The 25,024-nt window shown below is 37.1% G+C and overlaps 1 protein-coding gene across 4 annotated transcripts in view; it reads right to left on the bottom strand.

Moving 5' to 3' along the window:
- LOC136837170 (integrin alpha-PS2-like) overlaps positions 1-25,024 on the bottom strand; it is a 753,892-nt gene that overhangs the window by 13,639 nt on the left and 715,229 nt on the right. For all 4 annotated transcript variants that reach the window (XM_067101841.1, XM_067101840.1, XM_067101839.1 and 1 more), the window contains 8 exons: positions 11,243-11,345; positions 9,104-9,222; positions 6,950-7,086; positions 1,896-2,080; positions 1,400-1,542; positions 885-1,087; positions 511-742; positions 107-273 (listed from right to left, as the gene is read on the bottom strand). In XM_067101841.1, coding sequence (XP_066957942.1) covers positions 107-273; positions 511-742; positions 885-1,087; positions 1,400-1,542; positions 1,896-2,080; positions 6,950-7,086; positions 9,104-9,222; positions 11,243-11,345 — 1,289 coding nt within the window. The remainder of the gene's footprint in view (positions 1-106; positions 274-510; positions 743-884; positions 1,088-1,399; positions 1,543-1,895; positions 2,081-6,949; positions 7,087-9,103; positions 9,223-11,242; positions 11,346-25,024) is intronic.

The raw sequence follows: 25,024 nt of genomic DNA, 5'->3' as shown, positions 1-25,024 counted from the left end.
AAGAAAAACACCCAGTTTAGGGATTTTATCCATCTTTTAACTCTTTCATCCCCAGCCCCTCATATCTCGTCATACAAATCTCCAAGTATTATTATTTGTCACTTACCCATAGAGAATAAGCTGTGTATCTGCATCAATGAGAACAGATTTGAGTGCTACGTTGTCATCCCTGGTCCTGCTTTCTTCACTGTTGGTGCTGTTGGCCGTTACTTCAAAGAGGAACTGGTTGCCGACTGGGTCGCCCAACTGCTCAAAGGACATTCCGAAATGAACCTGGCAAAGAAATTTAACCAACCAAAATTAAACCAGCTATGTTTTAATCTTCCACAGAAGAGTAAAATTACTTCTACATCGAAACAGGAGCATTTGGCTTGTGATACACATGCCACTAGCTGGAGTGTGAACATGTATTTAATTCACAAAAAATTCTAGTTGTTAGGCATGGATTTAATATTCATGAATTAAAAATGCGGTCTGACAAAGAGTACACCATTAGTCGCTATTTTTTACCCCTTTATGCATTGGTAGAGGATTGCCTACTTCACAGACAATAGTGAGATTGCTACCAACAGCCCTCTGCGAACAAGTGACAGACGTGTTGTCCTTGGGCATGAAGTTGGTGTACGAGAGTCCAGGTGGAACAGGGACGTACACCCTGGCTTCAAAGGCGTCTTCGGCATCATTGACGACCCTGATATCAATTTCCAAGAGCTTTTTCCTATCGGATACGTATTTTTCAGGCCTGTAGAAGAAACAGCAGTAACTGTCAGAAAAAAATATTTCTAACGTACATGAAGAACAGGCTTCTGCTAGAGGACAATGTTTCAAATGGGGCCAAACTTACAGCAGTATCAGACAAACGAAATCATACTATGATAACTAACGCCGTGAACGTCAGGATGAGGTCTGGTACACAAACATTATCATCTCCACAGTTCTTCTGAATAGTGATGGAGTCGGACAGGGAGAGCTTTTGGCGCTGATTCAGAATAGGAGTCAAAGATCGCGGTGTCCTTCTGTAGGAGGGCTCTACAAGACGGTATTTCACACCGGCTGTCATCGGAGTCAGCTTATCTGTCAATGTTTTCTGTTGAATAAAATCAAATTATCTAAGTTTTGCGTATAATACAGTAGTGAATACTGCATTACATTTTAAGGAAAAGAAAGGAACATCGTTATTGCTTGCCTATGTAGATATACAAACATTAAAAAGAAATACTGAGTCGTTGAATATATTTAATTTCCACTAAGTTATTCGCTACAGTGCGCTAAAAATAAACTGTTTTAAAAGTTCAAGAAACGTTTCTAAGATTTTATGAATGGTAAGAAATGCATATTTTACTTATTGTAAAAGAAAAATAACTGAAAAGAGGAATTCCAGAATAACAAGTTTATTCACCGTCACATAGACTTGATGGAACTTGCATGATGTTATGTTCCTCTCCAACTGAACTTGTTCTTCGAGTTGTCGATGGTCATTCGATAAAAAGAACAAACGAGGTTCTCTTACTTTTTCATCCAGGTGATACTCGACAAACAACTCTGCGAAAATCAGTCATAACTGATATTAGTCATAATTGATCTCAAGAAGGTAAACTTTAAAACTTTATAAACGAAAATGGAACCTCAAAATACAGCACATTGTGGAATCTAGCTAAAACTAATCAGATAGTTAGTGCGAGAAGGGAACTCAAAAGGCGTTACGAAAGTTTTGCTAAATCAGAAGTTAATAAAAAAAATCCATATAAAGGAATCAACTATAAGAAGTCCAATAAAAGGCTAGATGAATATTTTGATGGACTGCGTAATTACGACTATTTTAGGAAGAGCAATTAGACATACAAAGGAAGCAACTTTCTTATGAGGACACACTTGGAAAAATACTCCAAATTTACCTATATCGTCTGGAACACCGACGCCTGTATAGCCAATACAAAATTCGAGGCCAACACAGGCTACCGATCTCCCCGAAGGCGTCTGGCATCCAGACTGCTCCTCCCCCACGGCTTCGATGTCAATAGTCTTGCCCTCCGAAGTGAAAGAGAGTGAGTGGTTGAACAAGTTGACAACTGGACGGGCCCTGAGGAAAGGAATCGTGTATCCATCAAAAGACAGATTCATAGAGGGAACGTTGATATCTTCTTCTCTGTCAAATACGCATTTCCCAAACTTCCATGAAACTGACTATTTAACAGAAAAAGAAAATCGAAAGTAACTCATTCCATTCGGAATTTCGACTAATGCCAAGTTATACAAACTAGAAGGGAAATTCGAAAATGGAACGCATAACTGTTTTGCTCCCTTAGCAAAAAGTGTTTAAAGTGAAAATTTGTGTTCCTTCGCAAATTATTTCGCTTTTTATTTCTCTCTGCAAAATGTTAAGCATAAAAACGGAAATACACAGCATAATTCCCTACATTTTTAAGAATAATCTAAACAAAAGCCTTCGTAGAGAACCTGGGAACACATATATCGGTGGCAGACATACATACACACATACATACACACACACACACAGGTCAACAAAGGCGAAGTGGGATTTGAGAACGTGCCTAAAGCATAAGGGCTATTTAAGGGATAGAACCTTAGAATTTTTGCTGTCAATGCAAGCGTCCTACCCACTGGATTACAGGTGCCTACGAGTGTGTATGTATGTATGTACATATATATATATATATATATATATATATATATATATATATATATATATATATATATATATATATATATATGTATATACATATATATAATATATATACTGTATATATATATATCTTCTCACCGTCCAAAGATACTGAACAGCCTACTGGACATAACACAAGTCATTTTCTATAACATAAATCCTCGACACCTCAAACTGCCTCTCCATTAATCCTGTCATACCTTATGCCATGTCCAGCTTTTTCTCTTTAATCTCAAAGTTCTCACATTTTTCATGACAAACACTTGATACACAACCCCCCATTCTCGTCTTAACCAACAGCGTTTTTTTTTTTTTTTTTTTTTTAGTTTCTATGTCATCTGTTCTAGAGGGAGAGTTAATTGTAAGAGCATACTTCCTTTTCAATCATTTCTTCCAAGAAGCCAATATTTTGTAGTGATGGGGTGAAGAATGCAATTGGTCGGGTCTGACGCTAAATATATGGAAGAGTACTGCTCTGATAGACATCTGCTAATCTGTTCTGGTGATGTGTTAAGGGATCCATTTACTTTTGGTAGGCAAATGCCTCTCTTCGCTTTTTTACCTTTGCATGTGTATGAGATAAAAAACTTGGTTTGTTTGGCTTGGTTTTGGATTTCAAGAAAACTGATTAGACTTTGTTGTATATGTGATATTCTGCTTTTATACTAACGGGTCAGTTGGAGTTCAGTGATACTGACATGAAAGTTTTCATTTCTCTCTCAAAGACTTACCAGTCTATTTAATTTATGTCTTCTGTCTTGTCTGGTAGATTCTTATAAACAGGGCAGAAGTTGCTTATGCCTCATACACTTCTAATGTAATAATTGGAAGGGTTTAGTGCTCAATTTGTTGTATACTGATGCAACCCAACTGGTCGACGATAAGAAGTGCTTAATTTCAGCCCAATTTGTCTTGTGGAGGCTGATCAGAGAGAGCTTGGGGCTGCTTTAAAGTCTTGCTTAAGAGGTTTTAGTTATTTGTGAAAATCTGATTTAGGGAAATTTCTTCTCACAACTGTGTTGCCTCATTTCAAATGTTATCTTTTCTAAGAGATTATATACTGACTGAGCTGCTTATCATTCTCGTTTCAGTTGTATCACCTAGCAATGGGACATCTATTCCTTCTCTCTATACTGAATTTGGAAAATTCAAACGGCCCCAGCACCAGTATAACAAGGTCGGGTGAACCCAGTGAATTTATTATTGATAATAAATTGTTTAAGAGGATGCCCTTGCAGGACAGTAAGTAAGTAAAATGGCAAAGTTCAACTCATTTACATAAATTTCTAAGAAAGTCCATGCACTGATATTTATGCTTAATAATATTTTATAAATTTATTTATTTCTATGCCATAATATAACCCTTCACTTTTGTCTGCCGACAAGGTGGACATAATGTTTGAATAACCTTCTATGTAGAATTCAGCTACTTTTGCTGTTACATCTAAGGGGTTCTCAATGAGGAAAAGGATTATGTACGTTTCACTTTACAATCAACTTTAGGAAGAGGGTTTTTTGCGTTCCTTCCCTTGATTGACAGTGAGCCTCCAATGTTTTCACACACAGATGAGTAGGGACTTGGTTGTTCCTTGTTGGCATTAAGATGTTTTGTAGCACTGCCTACAGGAGTTGTGTTGTGGTGTTCTGTGTGTGTGCATTTAGAGGATATATAGACGTGGGTGGTGGATAGACTGGAGGTAGCTGGGATAGGGGGATGGTAGGGAATATGCATGGAATGATTGGGATAGAGGTTGGGTGAAGGGGCAGGATGCTGCTGGGTGTGAGTGCTGAAGAAGGGGAGGTGTTGTTGTTGATGTTCTTGTTGCTCTTCTCTTTCTGGGAAGTGAGAGGAGGAGGAGGAGGAAGTGCTTCAATAAGAGATGGAGAATTTTAGGTGAAGAGAGAAGCCTACAATCTGTACTTGTTCCTAGAAAATGCTTATGGCAGAACTGACTGGGGTACAAAGTGTTCAATGCTGAGGGTGAACAAAGTGGAAGGTAATTCTTTTAAAGTGATTAATAGTGAGGCATGTGTTACAATAATGTAGATGGGACAGATACTGTTTTAGGAAGGGGGTCAGAGACTAGTGTAGCGTCATGTCTCCAAGGCAGTTCAATAGTTAAATAGGGAGACTTATGTGTCCAGTCAGAGAAAGAGCAGGAGTTATGGGTGAAAAGTTGTACAACAGAAGCGGGGGGGGGGGGTGGCCGGCGAATGGAGAGTAAAGTGGCTGATGTTCGCAGATATTAGAGTAGATCTTTAATCGTGCAGAAGGCTGCAGACTTGTGAAAGAAACAGTGTTTGCATAAAGGAAATTTGAAAGTAGGAGTATGATTTAGAAGGTAAACGGAAACATGGAATGTTACTGTGGGTAGTGGATAACTGGAAACAACTGATGTTTTAAGATATTTAGGAGTAAATACAACAACTGGTGCTAGGTAAGATGACAGAAGCAGAGTTCCGTAATAGGTGAAGGAAGGTAACAAGATCTCGGCAAAAGGTCTTTACGAGAAGTGTCTATGGAAGTCAAAGTTGTATAAAGGACTGCTGAATCTACTCTCCTATATATATGAATGTCGAAAGCTGTCGCGAATAACTATTTAATATTTCTTAAAGACTGCAAGAGTGAGAAATGTGGAGGTGCAAGGAACTGGTACAAAAAGTTCAAGAATGAAAACAGATGGATATGGGGCTTTTAAAGTAATCTGGTCATCTGAGAAGAATTGAGGACTATACGTTGGTGAAGAGTGTGGAATTCCTGGGAGGAAAGAGGAAAGGGATACCGAGATAGTACCGGAAGTGTAGAGGAGGTTTATGGACAGAAAAAATTAATATCTAGGCAGCAAGAGAGTACGTGCAAATTAAAGGTGAATGGTGTCGCGTGTGAACTGGAGCTGATACACTGCAGATAAGTTGCGTATGAAGATGAAGCAACTAATGTTGTGGAGGTAATCAGCAGTTTACTTAAAAAACGAATGCAATAATGACTCCTGTGACATAATTTTCCTGTAAGGGAAAGCTGCTTCAATTCGTGAGACCTAATTGCAAATAGTAGGGGCAAATAAATAATGATGACAATCGGCGCAAACGCAAAAAAGCAAACTAATAAACCAAGTGAACCAAGAGAGGATTCCGTGAAACATGTCTTAGACTTCCCTTCAGTATCCAAGAAAGATAGAGATGGATCACCGTTCTCCTCCATGACTTTAAGAGGTGGATTATCTTTCTCCTACATGACTTTAAAAGAGAAAGTCTATTTATGCCAAGAACTTCGTCCCTAAGCTCATTTAAACCCAGGACCGCCTTGAGCTGTGACAGTTTCCAGAAAAGGAATTGCAAGAAGTAAAAGTATATGTACAGGGCGAGCGGTTCAATCTAACCAGAGCCACTTAATATTTTTAGTTTTGGTCTTTTTGTTTTTCTTGTTAAGTCAGTTTCAAAAATGCCTTTGCGTAACAGATCAAGCTACTTTAAATATTTTTTCATGGAGAAAATTATTTAAGGATAAACAAACAAAATCTTTTTAAGAAGAGCTATGACTATCAATTCTCTTTCTTACAAATGTAAATATGACTTTTGTGGCTTTTACAATCCTGGGCGTACAGTGCCAAAGATAAAAAACCACCCGTTTTTTATCACGAATTATATATACAATAAAAACTAGAAAGAAAAAGATACAGTATTAATATAAATGAAATGAAAAAATCCAATGACTAGCCAGAAAATTCACCGCCGGAATTAATACAACTGAGAAAATGAGAGGACCCTACAGATTCAACCTACAGTTTGATGCAATTACATGACGGTGAATTTCTGAACAGAAAAAGATGTAAGCAGCTTGAGAAGGCGACTTATATTCATCAAAACACAGCTTATGAATAACCATACCAAAATGGAACTGAAAACCAAAGGCATCCTGAATAGCATCTCCAAATCATTTTTTGCCAGTGGTTATGTACATAATAGAGGTAATTACCAATTCTCCTGAAATGATACTATTAAGCAAGTAAACCAAAAAGAGTGATACTTGCCCTTTCTGGCAGGATGCCAAATTGCTAGTTTTAAAATCTTAGGTATATTCCCTTTCAATGTTTATTGCACAAATAATAACAAGTTGAGGCGTCTAATCGGTCTCACGAACATTTGAATGAACGCTAATACAAGGCCAAACTCATTTGAAGAGGCCAGGAGCAAAGACAGCAATACCGTGCAGAAGTGACGACACTCATCACCGCACCACACACACAAAGCGCAGGCAGGACTTACTTGAGCAGGACGGCAGCGTCGGAAGCGTACGATCCGATCAACAGGTCTGGGTAAAAGTTGTCGTCCATGTCGAGGCCGCCGGACAGTGACCAACCAAATGTGGAAAGTCGGTGTGACAAGTCACTAGCGTAAATAACCTGCGCAAATGTAAATAATACATAAGTATCTTCATATTTAAACAATTGCTGAAAACTGAATCTGAACTTATTCTGAGAACAAGAATCTCAACTTTGATTTGACGTTCTACAAAGCATACCCCACTCGTCAATATTCTTATTACCCATTGCATAGCCCCTTGCAATCCATCCATTTTCTTGTATTTATCCCTTTCAATAGGTTTATTACATGTACCAGGAAAAAGGTCGTTATCAAATACGTGACATACTCAATCTTACTAGCTTGTAATAGGTCCAATAAATTTTTGAAGGATTTAATTCCATTTCTTTTATTAAGAATGTTGTAGTTTTTCATCATATTCTGTTGGTATTTCTGTCGCTTAGGTCTTGCAAACGCACACACATCTTAACTTGTAATGCTATTGTGTCGCTGATCACCAGACCCAAAATGAAAGGTTATGAAAAGCTAAGAGCTTGCAATTACTGTACTTTGACACAATAACCGTGGGACTTCGGCAACAACTTGAACTTCACAGTCTCATACATGTGAGTCACTTCATACGCTCTACCCCTTTTCAGTTTGTGTTCAGGTCCCTCTTCGATCATGTCTGAGCGTTTTACACTATCAATATAATATCTATCCGCCTCATATATCTTTTTAATTTTCTCAACTATATACAGTATATATATATATATATATATATATATATATATATATATATATATATATATATATATATATATATATATATATATATATATATATATATCGGCGATTCACAATGACTCGCAGCAGCTTCAAAACTTTTCATTCTTTCAAAGGGTACTGATACTATTTTAACAGAGGTTCTAACAATTTATGTCTTTAAAATATTTCACTTTTTAAAAGTCTTTTGTCCCGTTATCCTTTACTCTCGTAAACTTCAGTTTACTGGCATAGCTGGTCAGCTCTCACTGTTAGCTTAATATATGACGAATTATTGCTTAGTCCCGAATTCCTATATTTCTAAGCAGCTGTGCATCATCCTTTTCAATTACACGGCCTTAACTTAGCAATTCCTCTGTTTTTCTAATAAGCATAAATTAGAGCCTGCAGCATTTCTCTTATCCTCGTCACCAACTTTGCCATTTCCATGGACGAGTCTCTGGCGACAACACTCATGCAGTTAATACAGTAGGGTGTCCGTCTCTGTCCGTACTTCATTTTTGTCTGCAAGATTCTTGTGCTTAAAATAATTTCTCTTTCCTAAACCTGTTTACGTCACAACCCCATTCACATCTAAGAACTAGACTTATCTTGGTTACTTTCATGCTATACTTGAAAGACATTACACACCCTGATATATATATATATATATATATATATATATATATATATATATATATATATATATATATATATATATACTGTATATATATATGAAGTATCCACGAAGGAAAAGGAAACACTTTATACATACATACATATATATATATATATATATATATATATATATATATATATATATATATATATATATATATATATAAAGATAAAATCCACGAAGGAAGGAAACACTGGAGTGCTGCAAGGCCTTTCGACTGTCTGTCGTCCTAAGTAAAGGACGACAGGCAGTCGAAAGGCCTCAGTAGCACTCCAGTGTTTCCTTCCTTCGTGAATTTTATCTTTATTTATATATTCATTATGTTTCATATTTTCGTGATTCAGTTAACATATATATATATATATATATATATATATATATATATATATATATATATATATATATATATATATATTATATATATATATATATATATATATATATATATATATATTATATTAACATTATATATATTAATATTATATATATATATATATATATATATATATATATATATATATATATATATATATATATATATATATATATATATATATATATATATAAAACCTAGAAACGGCTGCAAACAGTGCTCTTCTTGAATAATTATGTCAAGGGGCATAAAAAAGATGATACAAAGTATCTACTATATACCATATATAACAGTATCTTACCTGAGCCGGCTTCTTCATATCTTGGGTTATAAGCTCACCACTCCTGATTTCAAACCCATGGTATATGAATACAGCTCCTTTTCCGTCCTCCCCTCCATACGGTGCTCCGACAGCGAAATCTGTAGGAATTCATTTATGAAATTTGGGCTGTCAGCCAGTGCCAGGCCAAGCACCGGGACCCTTTCGGAAATTCAGGGTTGGAGACAGTGAACAGAGGAAGTTAGCGGTTGGTCTGCAAGATGAAGCTTTCCAGGAAATGAAGGAGACGAATTACAAGCATCTACAGGTAGAAATGAGAGAAGACCTTACATTTGCACTATGAAGTACTAGTTAGAGAGGTTAGACAACAAGATTGAAGAAAATAAGCGGGAATGGAGGTAAAATACAAGGCTCAAAAGTGGGTGCAGCTAGGGGCCGAAATCTGTAAGGGAATATGGAAAACTCATTCACAGCAAAACGGTATTCATGGCTGATGTCCACCTACTCTATAGAATATGGCGCTGCTGAAGATCAGTTTCCGTGCCACTGCTCATGGCTAACTCTTTTCGTTTCTTGACGAAGGTAAAGAAGAGAAGTAGAGACGATTACTGGCATACATTCTTGATTTTGCAGTATTTGCTGCTACATTAACACAAATCGGCGCCGTAAATAAACTCTGGACATCATAATCCAAAATAATTTGAGTTATTTGAATTCGATAAAAAAAAAAACTTGGGCCAATAACAAAGCTGGAAGGTAATAAGAAAATAGTGTGAAAAACGAGAGATGATAAAGAAACCCCACAATAATATTCAATGACTGAATCCTGTCACGTTTTGCGACGACGGTGATAGACATTCAAAAAACATGCAAAAAATTCTGCTCGGATTGTTAGACATTAAACAGTAAGAAAACACGGTGTCGTTTTTCCGCAATTCATCAATCTCCACAACTTTAGAAAAAATGTTCTTCTTCAATAGACACAGATAGAAAATGGATTACGAATTAAATGAAAAAGAATGAAAACCATGATGGAATGTCATTAAAACATTCGTTTATAGGCAAAAAGAGTCAGACCCATAAAGTTTCATCAACGTAAGTGAAATGCGGGCGATTTGGTTAAAAAATTCGAATCTCTTCATCAGGCGTATGAAGAAGCCCTATAAAGTCTAGAGCACAGGGGCCAGTAGCGCTCGTCTGTTACCACAACCACTCATCGCTCCCAAACCATCTCATTTTCACCGGCAGTTTCATGGCACACTGCCCAATTAATCCGACCAGGTACGCGTCTGAAACCCATCATTATACGCATATGTGAGCATTCACCCTCTCACGACCAGGCCTCTGCTACAGGACCTCGGGCTGATCACACTTGAGAATATGGCCTGGAGGCCGTGACCAATGGATTGCTCATCAGAGCTGAGGGCTCATCGCAGATGGCCAAGATATCACATGAAAGTGACGCTCCTTCGCGGAATGAGAGGCCTTGAGAATGCACATGACCGTTTTCAAGCATTCTACTGAATTAGGAGGAGGGGCGGGGTGGTATGAAAGCCATACTATTCGCTTGCGCCGGTGCCACACCTCACGTGATGTGCGAGAATAAGCACTGCAGTAAATTACAATAACAACGCTTCGGTCGCAGAAAACGCCCAAAATCTCGAATTATCACAACTTACGCAACTAAACATGATTCAGTGTAGTTAGCGTCTTTCTACTTTAGGGCTTTTACCCTAAGGAAATGCAGGGCCATACAAAACATAACTTTACTTTTACACAAACAGACATATTTCTACTTAGGAAAATAAAACTCAAACCTAAGAAAAAAAGACTGAGGAGACGAACAATTGTAATGATTTATAATGGGCTCATGAACCTTTTAGCGGACTTTATATTGCAAAATCTAGTAAGGGAAATCTTACATAACTACAATATATACAGTAATTACCTTGAATATTTCATGCTTACTTGGTTTTACGTTCAATCTGACCATCAGTTATAAGAAAATCCTCTTTTATATCCTCTAATATAGCAATTTCGAACTTGTATTAACGTTCCTATACAAGAGAGAGAGAGAGAGAGAGAGAGAGAGAGAGAGAGAGAGAGAGAGAGAGAGAGAGAGAGAGCGCCACTGCAGCAGAAAGTATAATTAATTCTTACCGTCGATGCCATCCATGTTAATGTCCGATAACCTTGTAAGAGAAGTACCGAAGCGCCCTCTGTTGACATTTCCATTGAAAGTCACAACTTGCCGGAATCGCCGCTGTGAAAAAAGAAAGAAAATTAATGTCAACTTATGTATTAGTTGCAAACATATAGTTCTATAGACAACAGATTTATGATTATATATATATATATATATATATATATATATATATATATATATATATATATATATATATATATATATATATGTGTGTGTGTGTGTGTGTGTAATCAATATATCATTTGTATAATCGTAAATCTGTTGTCTATAGAACTAAAAAAAAAGAATTACCGTTAAAAATGAGGGATTATTTTGCCAGGAAAGCATTTTAATTGTAATAAAATTATTTCTTAACTTCTCCACTTGTTTTAATGAACAGATGAGATCTGCGAGAGAGAGAGAGAGAGATGGGGAACGCCAATGTAAAAAAAGAGAATGGCATATTACAGCTTAATAAATAAATAAATAAAGAAATAAATTCAACTGGACAGTATCGATAAAATATCAAGACGTTCGTTCTCCTGTACAGACTCTTCCGTATTTGTGCAACCGATGACTGTGATAAGCATCATCTCACCAAATATGTCAGAATTTCCTGAAGATGATCCCTTTTGTTTTCCTTAGATACTTTTCCTTTCCATAAATAGAGGCGTCATTATCCCACGTGTCCGAGTGGTAAAAGCCTTCATTATTTTATGGCAAGAGCATACAACATCTACAATGACCTGGCGATCCCCAATAACATAACAATTTGGAGGAAATGTTCGATGATACTGTGTAAGGTATTTTACATTAGCTATATATATAAGAGTGCCAGAGACAATGAGCCCACTTACGCATGCGTCCCTTCAAGAAAAAGTGAATACCTTTATAGATGTGAAATAGAATACGTTACGTGTAATCTGTATGAAGGATATTCTAAACTGCCCATGTCATGTGTTTCCTTATCCTTATCCGTCTTCTTTTTATTACTATTATCCCTATTCGTATTCTGTGCACAAATCAGGGTAAGTTTAAATACACTTGCTAAATAAGCCTTCAAGGCATAAAAAGCCCCATGTGAAAAGAAACAGAGCAACGACAAGAACAGATGCAAAGAAAAATGAAGAAGAAGGGGACAAGAAGCCATAAAGTAAAAATAAATGCTACTTAACCCAAACTTGAAGTCATTAATTTGTCTCTTATAGGCACTTGAGATAAGGTGAAAGATTATTGAAAACTCATTATTTTCCCCAAAACCGGGCTTGTTTTGTTGGCATGTTCTTTTGATTGAACCTTTCTTATGTACAGTACCTGGTGAAAAAATAAGTCCATTTTGTTCACTGTGAGCACAAAGCTTTCCATTTCGATAGTTATCAACATATTTGTGATATACAGCACCATGAATTTTTGCAATACAGGTTTCACATATTCTGCACGATAACTGGCAAAATATTGTCACTCACGTATGCAGCCAGTGGAAGCGAACGCTACTTTGTTTAAATGGCTTCATCGAGCACTGCTGCTTTTAATGTGAGTGAAGCTCGGTTGTCTCAGCAAGACTGAATACTTGTTACCGTTCCTTAAACGTCCAAATCACTAAGACCTCTTGCAGAAGCCTCAGCATGATCTACGGGCGCCTATAACCGTCATCAGTTACTCAGTCTCCTTTTACGTGGGATCTACTCGAAGAATTCGAGAAGTTAAGAGGGCACTGTGGCTATTACAATTACATATGCATGCATCTGGTAAAAAGTGACCAGTAGATTCTACATACGTATTTCAGCCTAAGAAGCAATAGAAATCGATTGTCCACTTGGCTACGATGGTAAGGATGAGTATATTATATATATATATATATATATATATATATATATATATATATATATATATATATATATATATATATGTATGTATATATATATATATATATATATATATATGTATATATATATATATATATATATATATATATATATATATATATATATATATATATATATATATATATATATATGTGTGTGTGTGTGTGTGTGTGCGTGTATGTGTATGTGTGTGTATAGAAAGCGACAAATATATATATATATATATATATATATTACAGTCAACAGTGAGTCACCTAGACTGTTTCGCCGGGTTTAGTACTAGTCCCTGGGGGGTCAAATGTATTTCGCCGTGTTTAGTACTAGCTCCTGGGGGGATCAAATGTCCCTAAGTGCATTACGCGTGAAGACTGAAATTTCAGTCATTACGCGTAATGACTGATTACGCATGTTGACTGTAACATATTATATATATATAGTGAGAGAGAGTAAAGCTGTAAGGAATAATTTTCCGTACTGAACCTGTTTTCGCCACAACATGCATACCTAAGCCATGTTGACATCTGCAAGAAAGAGAGCGACCTAGCAAGTGGGTTACTGAAGCGTGAAATGATTGAACTAGTAGACAAAAATCTTTTTGAAATTTATGTTGTCATTAAAAAGAATGACTAGTTCTGTTATATATGCATTATGAAAAAATACTTCTTTGACATCGGCAAAGGGTTAAACAGATGGACGGGTGTGTCCTGCAAAACCGCAATGAATGACGTCCAAAATTCCTAACCGTCTGAGAAATAATAATTGGAAGCTCTCGAACAACGTTAAATAAGGTTTCGTCTTCTCCGCTTGGAAAAGCTCTCTGACCTTAACTCTGTGGCACGTGTCAAGTGTGGCCATTATATTCGATGCTAACTACAATGATAATTATTAACTACTTAGGAATAATTGCTAAAAGTCATATTTTCATTTTCCTTTGTCGCCTCGAAGATTTTCCTTGACAAGATGACGTTTATATTGGAAATATATATGCGCAATGGTTCAAAGCACCTGTGACGAAAAAAAGGCACCCACTTCTAAGAGAGCAGACAATGAACAGATTACATTTACATACAATGGGCCAGCATGAGAAGCATCATCTCTCGCAAGAGCACTCGCTGTCCTGCAGCTATCACCATCTTTACAGATAAATGATGCACATAAACTAACACTTAAATCAACGACAAATGATCGCTCTTCGTGATATTCATTACAACGACAAAACTTGACACTTTTTTCTCTCTCGTTTCCTTCCTCTTCTCTACCTGAAACAACGCTTTATAAAGTATTACCTAACAATTACTCCTCAAATAGAGCAAAGAAAAGCAATTTTAGAACAGCAGCGGAATCGGAGAGAGAGAGAGAGAGAGAGAGAGAGAGAGAGAGAGAGAGAGAGAGAGAGATCGGGGGCATGTAACAGCCCGTAAAACCCGCTGCTAGTCTTTCTCTTGCTTACAAGGCGGCCATTGTCAAAGGAGGCACCCCGGATTGCTCGTCCGGGTTCATTAGTTTGGATATCACCATTTACCTGTCAAGACTTTAATGATAATATCTTCATCTTCACCAGCATGCCGACGCCGCTGGGCATGCGCCATGACTTTCGCAATCCAACAGTGGGGATACTCTTTCAAATACCGACGTTGGCCCGCTGTAGATTTCTCTACTTGATGACGGGAGTAACGAGTAACTAGCTGGAAGTAACAAACCTGCGAGGTCAGTGTCGGTCTCGGTACTGGGTAATTTCAAATGTTTAACCTCACAGTTTCCTACATTTGGAAAACATAGTTCCCCTGGTGCCACGAAATGTTCGCTGAGCATACTTTTAGTAGTTTTTTTTTTTTTTATTCAAAAGCTGCAGTTTCCAAATACGCAACTGGATTACGAAAATGACTGAATTTTTAAAAACTCAATCATCGTATGTAGGTACGTATGCTAATGTCTATTTAAGCGTCTGAGGGAAACCAATTTTACGACCACAATAAACAAATTGGAAAAAGGTAAACAATAACATCTCGTCCATCCTCACTCGGGCGGAACGAAGTCTCGGTAGTTTGTGCTCTAGAAGTGGCCGAAGTTGGTCACTTCTAGAGGATTACCAAGCCAAGCCTCCATTGCAGACCCAGCGGGGTGTGACTACTACAGTAGGAGGCTGTCGAACCTGACTGATGGAAACCGTGAGCGTAGCATTAAGCGAAAGCTTTTATCTTTGGCAAGGAAATCACGAACACAACTCGGGACCGTCATTTCAATGGGAATCTCAATCGCAACAATTACGCCTCAATGAACAATCCCGGCCACAATGTAGTTATTGCCAGCGGAATGAGTTTTCTACTTCTGAACATCTTTTTAATAGTTCCCTACACAGCGGGATCCAAAGGCTCGCGCGGTCCACAACATAATGCAGTTTAAAATGCACGACACGAAATGTTACGATAAAATATTCGACAGGAGAAACCAGTGATTGAGAAAGAAGATTAAACAAAACAGGGCGAAATACATTAGCTTCTAAAGCTAAGTTCTATTTGATGTTCAATTGCCGATATAAAAGAAAGTGCTCTTGATTCCGTTGCAAACGTGAACAAAAGCTTGCACGATGGGTAATTCTCGTACGTATTTATTGAATTACTTTGTGATTTATCCTTTTTGTTCTTTCACGTGAATTAACTCTAATCTTGTTGAATTTAAAAGCTCACCATACTCTCATACAAACTAACAACACGAGTACCGTTCAAAAGATTAAATATCAGTTTCACGGCATACATACAGTAGGTAAGCTCAGAAATAAATGTAAATAACTTGGCTGCCAGCAAACATGAGAGAATAAAACGCAATTGTAGTGATCTAGTTCTGTTTAGAAAATCGATGCACGCAAAGTCTTTTTATCATCTTCTGAGCCCCTTCACCATATACGAGAAGAATTCTGATGATCATCTTTAGAGGCCGGAATGTTAGGTTATATCAGGAGTCACATTTTGTAATTTGTTTCCACTTCCTATATACTTTTCTTTTCATGCCCTCTGGTTCTTGCTTGCTTAATTACGATACTGAATGTTAGCATGAGTTACTTCTACCTCGACATCTTCCCTTTCGAAGAGCTAAGCTTGGCAAATGCAGATCACTTTCTTCTTGAGTGGATTCTGCTTTTCCGTCAACTTCGGCAATTCACTTCTTAAAACTCCTTCAGTCAGTCGACTCATAATCATTGACGACACTTGGTTTCCCTGTGTTTATTAAGCTAATCCACTGGAGTTCTCTTGTTGTGAATTGTAATACAGGTTCTTGCTTTTTGGAACTTCCTTCGTTTTTAAAGAACTGTTCTCTTTAATACCTTGTGACGTTGTTCACAGTATTTTTGGGGGCTATTTCAAGAACCTAAGCTTTTACGGTTCGATAAAATTCCAGTCATCTTATGAAGTGCCGACGGGTCTGGAAAGGAAAACATGTTGGGGAGTTCCCTGCTTCTTTTCTTACAAATCTATATTACCTCCTGTGACAAACAGAATCCGTCCTTCTATTTTTCCATATACCTCACTACACGAAAAAAAAATATTTTTGAGATCTTTTTCATTTCGCAATGAATAAATTCTTATTTTGACCCTCTTAGCCTCTGGCACTAAACTGTTTGAGAAGAAAAAAAGTCAGGGTCATACGCTCTAGAAGTCAGCTTTGATCAAGATAATAACCTTATCTAGGAGCGCTCCTTCAGTGAGATCATGACAAACATCAAACCTCATTTGCAGAGGACTATTGCTGAGATGAATTATAGCGGTTTAGTTGAAGACTCCTCTAAAAACAACATCAGTTTATAATTTCATCTCCTGTAAATACTTCATTTTCTTGCCGAACCGGTAGGTAAACAATGTATGAAAACAAAAGCAGTGCGGGGAATTCCTACACAGCTCGAAGCCATTGTTCCTGAGTTCGCCCACCATGATGCAGCCGAACAGGGTATTGTGTATGGACATGCTTCTGCGTGAGCAAAAACTCAACGAGAGTAAGGGCAGAATCAGTAAACGAGAGTCCCACTCAGCTACCCAGATTTCCATTTTCTGTTACAGTTGTAAAACTGTTCGAAAATAACAGCAGTCGCATTGCAGCCTCAGCATTTAGACAAATAAACCCCGGCGTAACTGAATTCACAACATATCTAACGGATGGAAGCCAAACATTTGATGTATGAAGAGGGATGTGCTGGGATGCCAGTTTATTGAGTATGAGGAAAATCTAGAACAGAAATAAAGATGTTTAAAAGTCATAGAAATCGAATAGAATAAACTGGAGAACAGTAAAGATGGGTATTTCAGAACCTGGTGTTTTAATACGAGAAAAAGTAATAACTGTAAAATAATTAAAATATTTGATATAATTGTAAAGTTACAAAACTACGCGGTTTAAAGATAGTTTCTAAAGAAAAAGAAAGAAGTTACAAAATAGTAATAATTATTATTATTAAAATCTTTATTAATATTCTGTTAGCATCGAAAACAACAGCAAAAATTATTAATAACAGCTCAGCTTACACAAACACACACTATATATATATATATATATATATATATATATATATATATATATATATATATATATATATATATGTATGTATATAAATTATATAAGCAACGAGAGAGGCCTCTTCTAAGCCACCTCGCCCTCTAAGTCTTGCAACAACGTGCAGTATAGCCCTCATAAACTTGATTTGATTTCATATTTTTTTTTGGAAACAAATACAGTAGCGTTAATAACACAGCTGACTAACAAAGGCAGGTTGTGGGAAAATATCACCCCTTCCTAAAGAAATCTCTCATTCCTCCCCCCTTCGGTAATTTGTTAATCCTCTTCCTTGACCTAGTGACTGCTCAAGACCTTTCTTCCAGGTAATGCCTTCTGGAGACCAAATCCTTGCCAGAGGAGACTGATCCAAAAGAGAAAGCAGCTGACCCTTAGCAACTAGGCATCATGTGGCCAGTGACCTGCCACATGGTCTGGGATACATAGAAAATGGGCTGCCAAGTGAATAGACAACGCCATCTGGAAGGAAGAGGAAAATAATCTGCCGAGGTCTTAAAAGACAGCGTATGAGTGGCACTTCCTCAGAAATGCCCGGCAGCAGAATCCATACACTTGCCATTTTCACCCCGCTCCCTTAGAGCCTTGACCCTTCCCACGTGGCTGTTTTGCAGCCTGTCTTTTTACAGTGCAATCCCCTTAAATTCTTGCCCTCCATGCTGGCACTGAAGACAGAAAGGTACAGTACCAGAAGTGAGGTTTTGAATCAGTCACGAATCTTTATCATTCTACTGAAATTTATTTCATTTCCTAAGTACCATTTCCCACATAGACCTGACTTATGTAGTGCAGTGATTAAATGTCCAAAATTAACACGTGTTTTACTCATGCTTAGAATCGAGTTGCTCTGGCACCTTCCGTGCATCCCTCGATTCTCCTAATTTGTGCTACCTAATTTTGTAAGTAACCAAATGTGTTCTCCATTGCAGACGGAATGACTAGCTGTGGAATCAACTGTTCCCCCTGTGCTTGTGCCGTGGTCCTAACCACAGCCCCTCACCCAACAGTGTTCTTCAAAGTGGATTTTTCCCATGTTCTGTTTTTGGTTGATTTGTTGCAAATTTAGTTGTTTGACAGGACTGTTTTTACCTGTCTGTTTCGAATTTCTCCATTCTTCTGATTTAATTGTTAATTGTAAATATATGTGATTTTAATTGATCCTGAGTGTTTATCTGCAACTTTTTCTGTTGAAGTAAGGCCTTCAGCTTAGACTTTGTATTTGTGTTTTACCTGAATCTGCTCCTTCAGTCATATTTGAGAGTTTCCATGGTAAGTAAAATATTAATAATGGCTCAGCTAACACATTATATATATATATATATATATATATATATATATATATATATATATATATATATATATATATATATATATATATATAGACATATATATATATATATATATATATATATATATATATATATATATATATATATATATATATAATAAAAAACCAGAAACAGTAAAATATAGCAAAGATCTCAAAAAATTAATAAAGCTAACTGAAGAAACATAAAAACACTACAGAGTAAAACACCCACCCAGCAGGTTTCTTCAGAGTAACTAAAAACAAAAGAACACATAGTGACCGAGAAACTAAAGAAGTGCAACAGGCCGTTACGTAATGTACATTTGGATAGAGGAATTCTACGAGTTTAAGGATGGAACTAGCTTTTTTTTTTATCATTATGCACTCCAAGGCGTGAAGTTCGTTTTCATTTTGTGTGTGTCCTATAATTTGGAAATCTTTGGCCTATATGTGCTTTTGACAGATCTTTGAATGATTCGAATATTCGATTGTTCTGGATTGGACAGCCTACTCCCTGTCCTGAAACTTACTTCTCTATGAGAGTCCAAGCGCACTTTTAGTAGCCTTTTTTGTACATCCCACATAGGTCCCTCGACTACATCTAGGGCAAATATATTTGTACACAACAAACAATGGACTAAGCTTGTCTCTGTATCTGAAGATGGAACCAATGGTGACTGGGTCCTTAGGAATAAGTTTCAAGTTCTGGGCTGGTAATTCATTGTGTATTATATAAATTAGCTTTTTCCTGAAATTATCATCATGTAAAAAAGGAAAACTCACATACATTTTTAGCTTGGGTACAGTGCTGATAGAACTAGGAGGTAATGTAATAAACCTGCATTTTTTGTCAAAATATTCTAAGAGTCATTACGAGTAATATGGTGTTCACATTTTTTCAGTCTTGAAATTGCAACCGAGAAGTGTTGTGAAGCGTCGGCATAATACATTATGAAATGCACTGTGCTTTCCCTCGTTACCAGTAACTGTGATTTGAGCAGTGGCTCTTGTTATGATATATATATATATATATATATATATATATATATATATATATATATATATATATATATATACACATACACCTATATATGTGTGTATGTGTGTCAGTGTGTGCACACACATATATATATATATATATATATATATATATATATATATATATATATATATATATATATATATGTATGTAAGTAATGACAACGAAAATCTGGGAATTATAGACACTTCAGTAAAGATGTTAATAAATATCGTTGGAGAATTGAAAAAGTTAAAAAAACGCTATTTTTTTTATAAGCATACATCATAAAAACTGTTTATGGCAGACCTCAACAGCTTACATGAAAACATTCCGCCTTGACTATTTATTGACAAAAACAAGACCAATAAACTATTGAAACAACAATGGATGTTACATAATATGAAAACAGTATCCACATTAATAAAATCACGAATCAGGTTATGCTCCTGCGTTTATATAGGCCTAAGAGCCTCAAGAAAAAGAGAGACAAAATATAGTCTGGGACTCAACATAGCTTCTTCAGAGTGAGAACAAATCTAAACAAAGGAAAGGAAAATGGAAGATGACAGGTAATCTCCAGCACAGTAAATGTGGATTGCGGCTGTATTTTTCAGGTTGCCAACCCTTCAACTAAGGGCAACAGATGCAACACAATAACATAAAATCTGGAAATCCACATTGCACATGTTAACGGAAGAGCTGTGAACAAAGATTACAAGGCATCGGGAATTGGATAATGAAATATTGGATCCGACAGATCCTGGAGGACAACCTGACCAAATAATGAATCAAGCAGAATATAGCCTAAAGGTAGGCAGTGAAATTCATAGACGAAACTCCTCCATCACGAGTCTTCTAGCTGTAAGAGGTGAACCTAGTGCACTGGTATCGCCTGATAAAGCTACTGTGAAGTTACCCAAATTAGACCTCAAACATTTCGATGGTTATGTATCGGAATGGAATTCATTTTGGGAACTTTATGAAGTATCAGTGCACCAACGTACTGATTTTGAAAATAAACAGGGTTTCTTATTTGAATGGCCTATTGGAAGGTGAGGCTCTGGAACTGATATCTGGTTTTAAATTAGAAGGTGATACATATTTACAAGCAGTGAGCCTGTTAGAAGAGACCTATGGCAGAAAAGACGAAACCAAGTTGTGTTTAGTTAGAAAACTCTTCCAAACCGAGACTCCCAAGGCAGATGCAGAATCGCTCCAAGGTTTTAGAGTGCAATTCGAATGCTGCATAAGATCATTGGAGAGTGAAAGGCTGGAACTGAGTAAATTGTATACCATCTTGCTCTACACCAAACTACAAAATATCTTGAAGAAGAAACACCTGAAATTTTACACCTTTAAAAAATATCTTGAAGAAGAAATACACAATTTAAGGGCTTTTCTACAGACTGAACCAGCAAAAGCTAATACATTGACAACAGTATCGGCTTTCGCAGTAGAACAACGGCAATCTGTGAGACCAAAAAAACAATTGGTAAGGCCTAAAGAAAGTACAAACAAAGCCAAGGCAAACCAGGTAAAAAAAAGGATGTGCACTTTGCAGAAGCAACCACATATGGACACATTGTAAATCCTATGTAACCAGAGGAGGAAAGATAGAATGACTCAGAACTCTGGGTTTGGTTTCATATGCACATCCAATAAACACCTCAGTTCCGACTGTGACAGGCAAGGTTGTGATAACGGCTGCACTGTTAGACATCATAATGCTATATGCAATCGAAACCAGCCAAATAAATCTAAGGTGGGTGGGGTACAAGTTGGAACTCTCTCTTTGACAAATACCGGACAGGGAAATAAGACGACTAAGAAGTCAATCTTACCTACAGCCACAATAACCCTAAAGGGTAAAAGAGGTCGCATTGTGCGGAAAAGAGGGTTGTTAGATACCTGTGCTGAGAGATTATTTATAAAGAAATCTGCTCTTGAGTGACTCCACTATAAAAGCAAGGGAGCTGAAAACATATCATTGAGAGGTTACTTAACTTCTACACCAGTTAAGGAAAATGAAATGGTGAACATCGCTGTACCTCATCGGGGTAGATTAATAAATATGGATTGTATAGTGGTACACGAGCTACCAGAATATACAAAGAAATTCAGCGTTAAGAAGAACTTAAGGTTGTTGTGTAAAATGAAAATCAGCTTGGCTGATAAAGATTTTGATCTACCCATAGAGAAACAATAGCCTATTGAATTGTTAATAGGGGTTGACGATGTGTACAACATCTTACACCCAGGGTTTAGGAAATTTTAAAATTTAGCATTGCTACCAACCATATTCGGTTACATGGTAACAAGAACATGTAGTTCTCCTCCCACCAAGGAGACTCATGTTTCCATTTTAAAACTGGCAGTGGAAACTGACAACATAATTATGGCTGAAGGGGCTACTCAGTTAAAGGATCCAAGGGAAGATCTTGAAAGTTTATGGAGTTTAGATCATTTAGGTATTGACTGCAGTGAAATAACGGAAAGTATTAGAGAACTTTGACAGTACTATTATTCTGAAATTGCCTTGGAAAAGCAATAAAAGGAGATTAACTTCCAACTATGGGTTGGCTTTGAACAGACTAAAACAAGAGTGTGTCAAGTTTCAGAAGGACACTCAGTATCTAGAACACTACCAGAAAATCTTGAAGGATCAGGAGGATAGGAAATACATAGAGAGTGGAATATTTTAAAACAGAAGACTGTCATTTCTTGGCACATCATGGTGTTAAAAAGGACAGTGCCACAACCCCTATTGGGATAGTATTTGACTGTTCGGTTAGACAAGGGAAAGGTGGGTTAAGCTTGAACGATTGTTTGTGGACAGGACCACATATAATAGTTGACCTGCTCAAAGTTCTGCAACAGTTTAAAACAAAATCGTTTGCTTGTATTAGTGGCATAGAGAAGGCATTTTTAATAATGCAACTCAAGGAGGAGGACAGAGACTATACTAGGTTTTTATGGTTGGAAGATCCAACAGACCCTAACAGTAAATTGTTAGTCTATAGGTTTAGAGTTTAGTTGTTTGTTTTATTTGGAGCTACATGTTCTCCCTTTCTGCTGAATGCAACGATTAAGAAACACCTGTCTATGGTAGAAGATGATGTAGAAAGGACAAAAAGAGGACTATATGTAGATAACTTGCAGTTCACTAGCAATGGTGATAATGAACTGGTGAATTTTTCTTTGAAGCAAATAAGATATTTGCACAGGCACATTTATATCTGAAAGAATGGATGAGAAATAATGACTCGTTGCAAACTATTGCTAAAGCATAATATTATGGGATTGGTGCCAGAGACCAAACAACTCCTAAGGTCTTAGGTCTGAACTGGGACAAAGAAAAAGATACCTTGACATTACAACAGACTAAGACAAATAAGTCCAGCCAGACTAAGAGAGAAGTGTTGAGAACTGTTGCACAGATTTACATTCCATTAGGAGTGCTTCTACCTGTTACTATTAAGGCTAGGATATACCTGCAGAATTTGTGGAAGCAACGACTGGATTGGGATGAACAACTCCCAGACCCATTACAGAACCAATGGGTTGAGTTATCCAAAGACTTAGAAAATGTCTTGATATATGTGAATACTAGCCTAGGAAAGGCTAGTATTCACATATTCTGCGATGCCAGTGAGTTAGCATATGGTTGTGTAGCCTATAGAGTTAAGAATGAAAACTCTTATTTAATGATGGCAAAGGCAAGAGTAGCGCCCATTAAAGAATTAATTGTTCCAAAACTTGAATTGATGGCATTGTTGCTAGCAGCAAGAATGGCCAAATTTATTAAAGAATCCTTTGAGAATGGTGAGTTTGTAGGACTGTTCGTTTGGTCGGACAGTAAAGTCGCCCTAAGTTGGCTAGTATCGAAAAGTGTTCTCCCTGTGTTTGTGAAAAATAGAGTACAGGAAATAAACTCTTTATTTCCAGAGGCAGTCTTGTACTATGTGCCTACAGTTGATAATCCCAGTGACTGGTTGACATGTGGGAAAAGGACAGAAATGATCTTGGATAGTTCTTTCTGGTGGGAGGGACCCCCTTGCTTAAAAAATTCCTCTTGGCCAATAGATAGGTCATGGGTTGGTGGATCACTTGCGCAAGGTATGGAAGAGAACATTTTGGTCAATACTGTAGGGGATAACCTGAACGGTAATACTCACTTGCTGAATTGGGAGAGATTCTGCAAGGTTAAAAAGGTCTATACGACCAGAGCATGGATCCTACTATTTTTGAATAATTGTAGGAGTTCAACCAGTATGAAGAGGCATGGTGAACTGACCTTGGAAGAACTCCAAGAGGCAAAGAATAAGACCATTGCCATCATACAGAGGGAATTTTTCCAAGAGGAATGCGAGAGTTTGATGAAGGGGGTAAGAGAACCAAAACTAGCTCTCGTACACCAGTTGAATCTTTACCTGGACAACAGGGTAATAAGGTGTAAGGGTAGACTAGAACACGCACAGTTACCCAAATTTGTTAAGTTTCCCATACTATTGCCAAAGAGTTGCTATGTTACTCAGGTAATTGTTAAAGAACATCATGGTGCTAATGCTCATATGGGTATAAATGCAACTGTGGCGAGTGTCAGACAGGAGTTCTGGATCCCACAGATAAGGCAACTGACTAAGAGTGGCTACTCTAAGAATGGTACATAGGCAGCTTTTGAGACCTGTAATTAAGTTATACCCCTTAGAGCTATGGCAGGAGGTAAGGGAAACTAATCCTGTGATAGATGACATTCAGTCAGCACCCGCCTGAGCAGAAGGACAGCTCAGATAGCTGCAGAAGCCAGAAAGGTATTGATAAGAACAGGACTATTGTAAATTATGTAGGCATAAGTTTTCTTGCGGGGGAGTATGTTGAAACTTCGACAAGAAAGATTGTACTTTTCCGCAAGTTGTGGTATAGTTTTATGTATTCTCTTTAAATCTATGTAAAGTGGAAATGCGTATTATGCAGAAGGATATTATGTTTTGTTGTGTTTGTA

Source organism: Macrobrachium rosenbergii, chromosome 58 (genome assembly GCF_040412425.1).
Source record: "Macrobrachium rosenbergii isolate ZJJX-2024 chromosome 58, ASM4041242v1, whole genome shotgun sequence".
NCBI classification, from domain to species: Eukaryota; Metazoa; Arthropoda; class Malacostraca; order Decapoda; family Palaemonidae; genus Macrobrachium; species Macrobrachium rosenbergii.
This window is presented reverse-complemented; position numbering and strand designations above follow the sequence as displayed.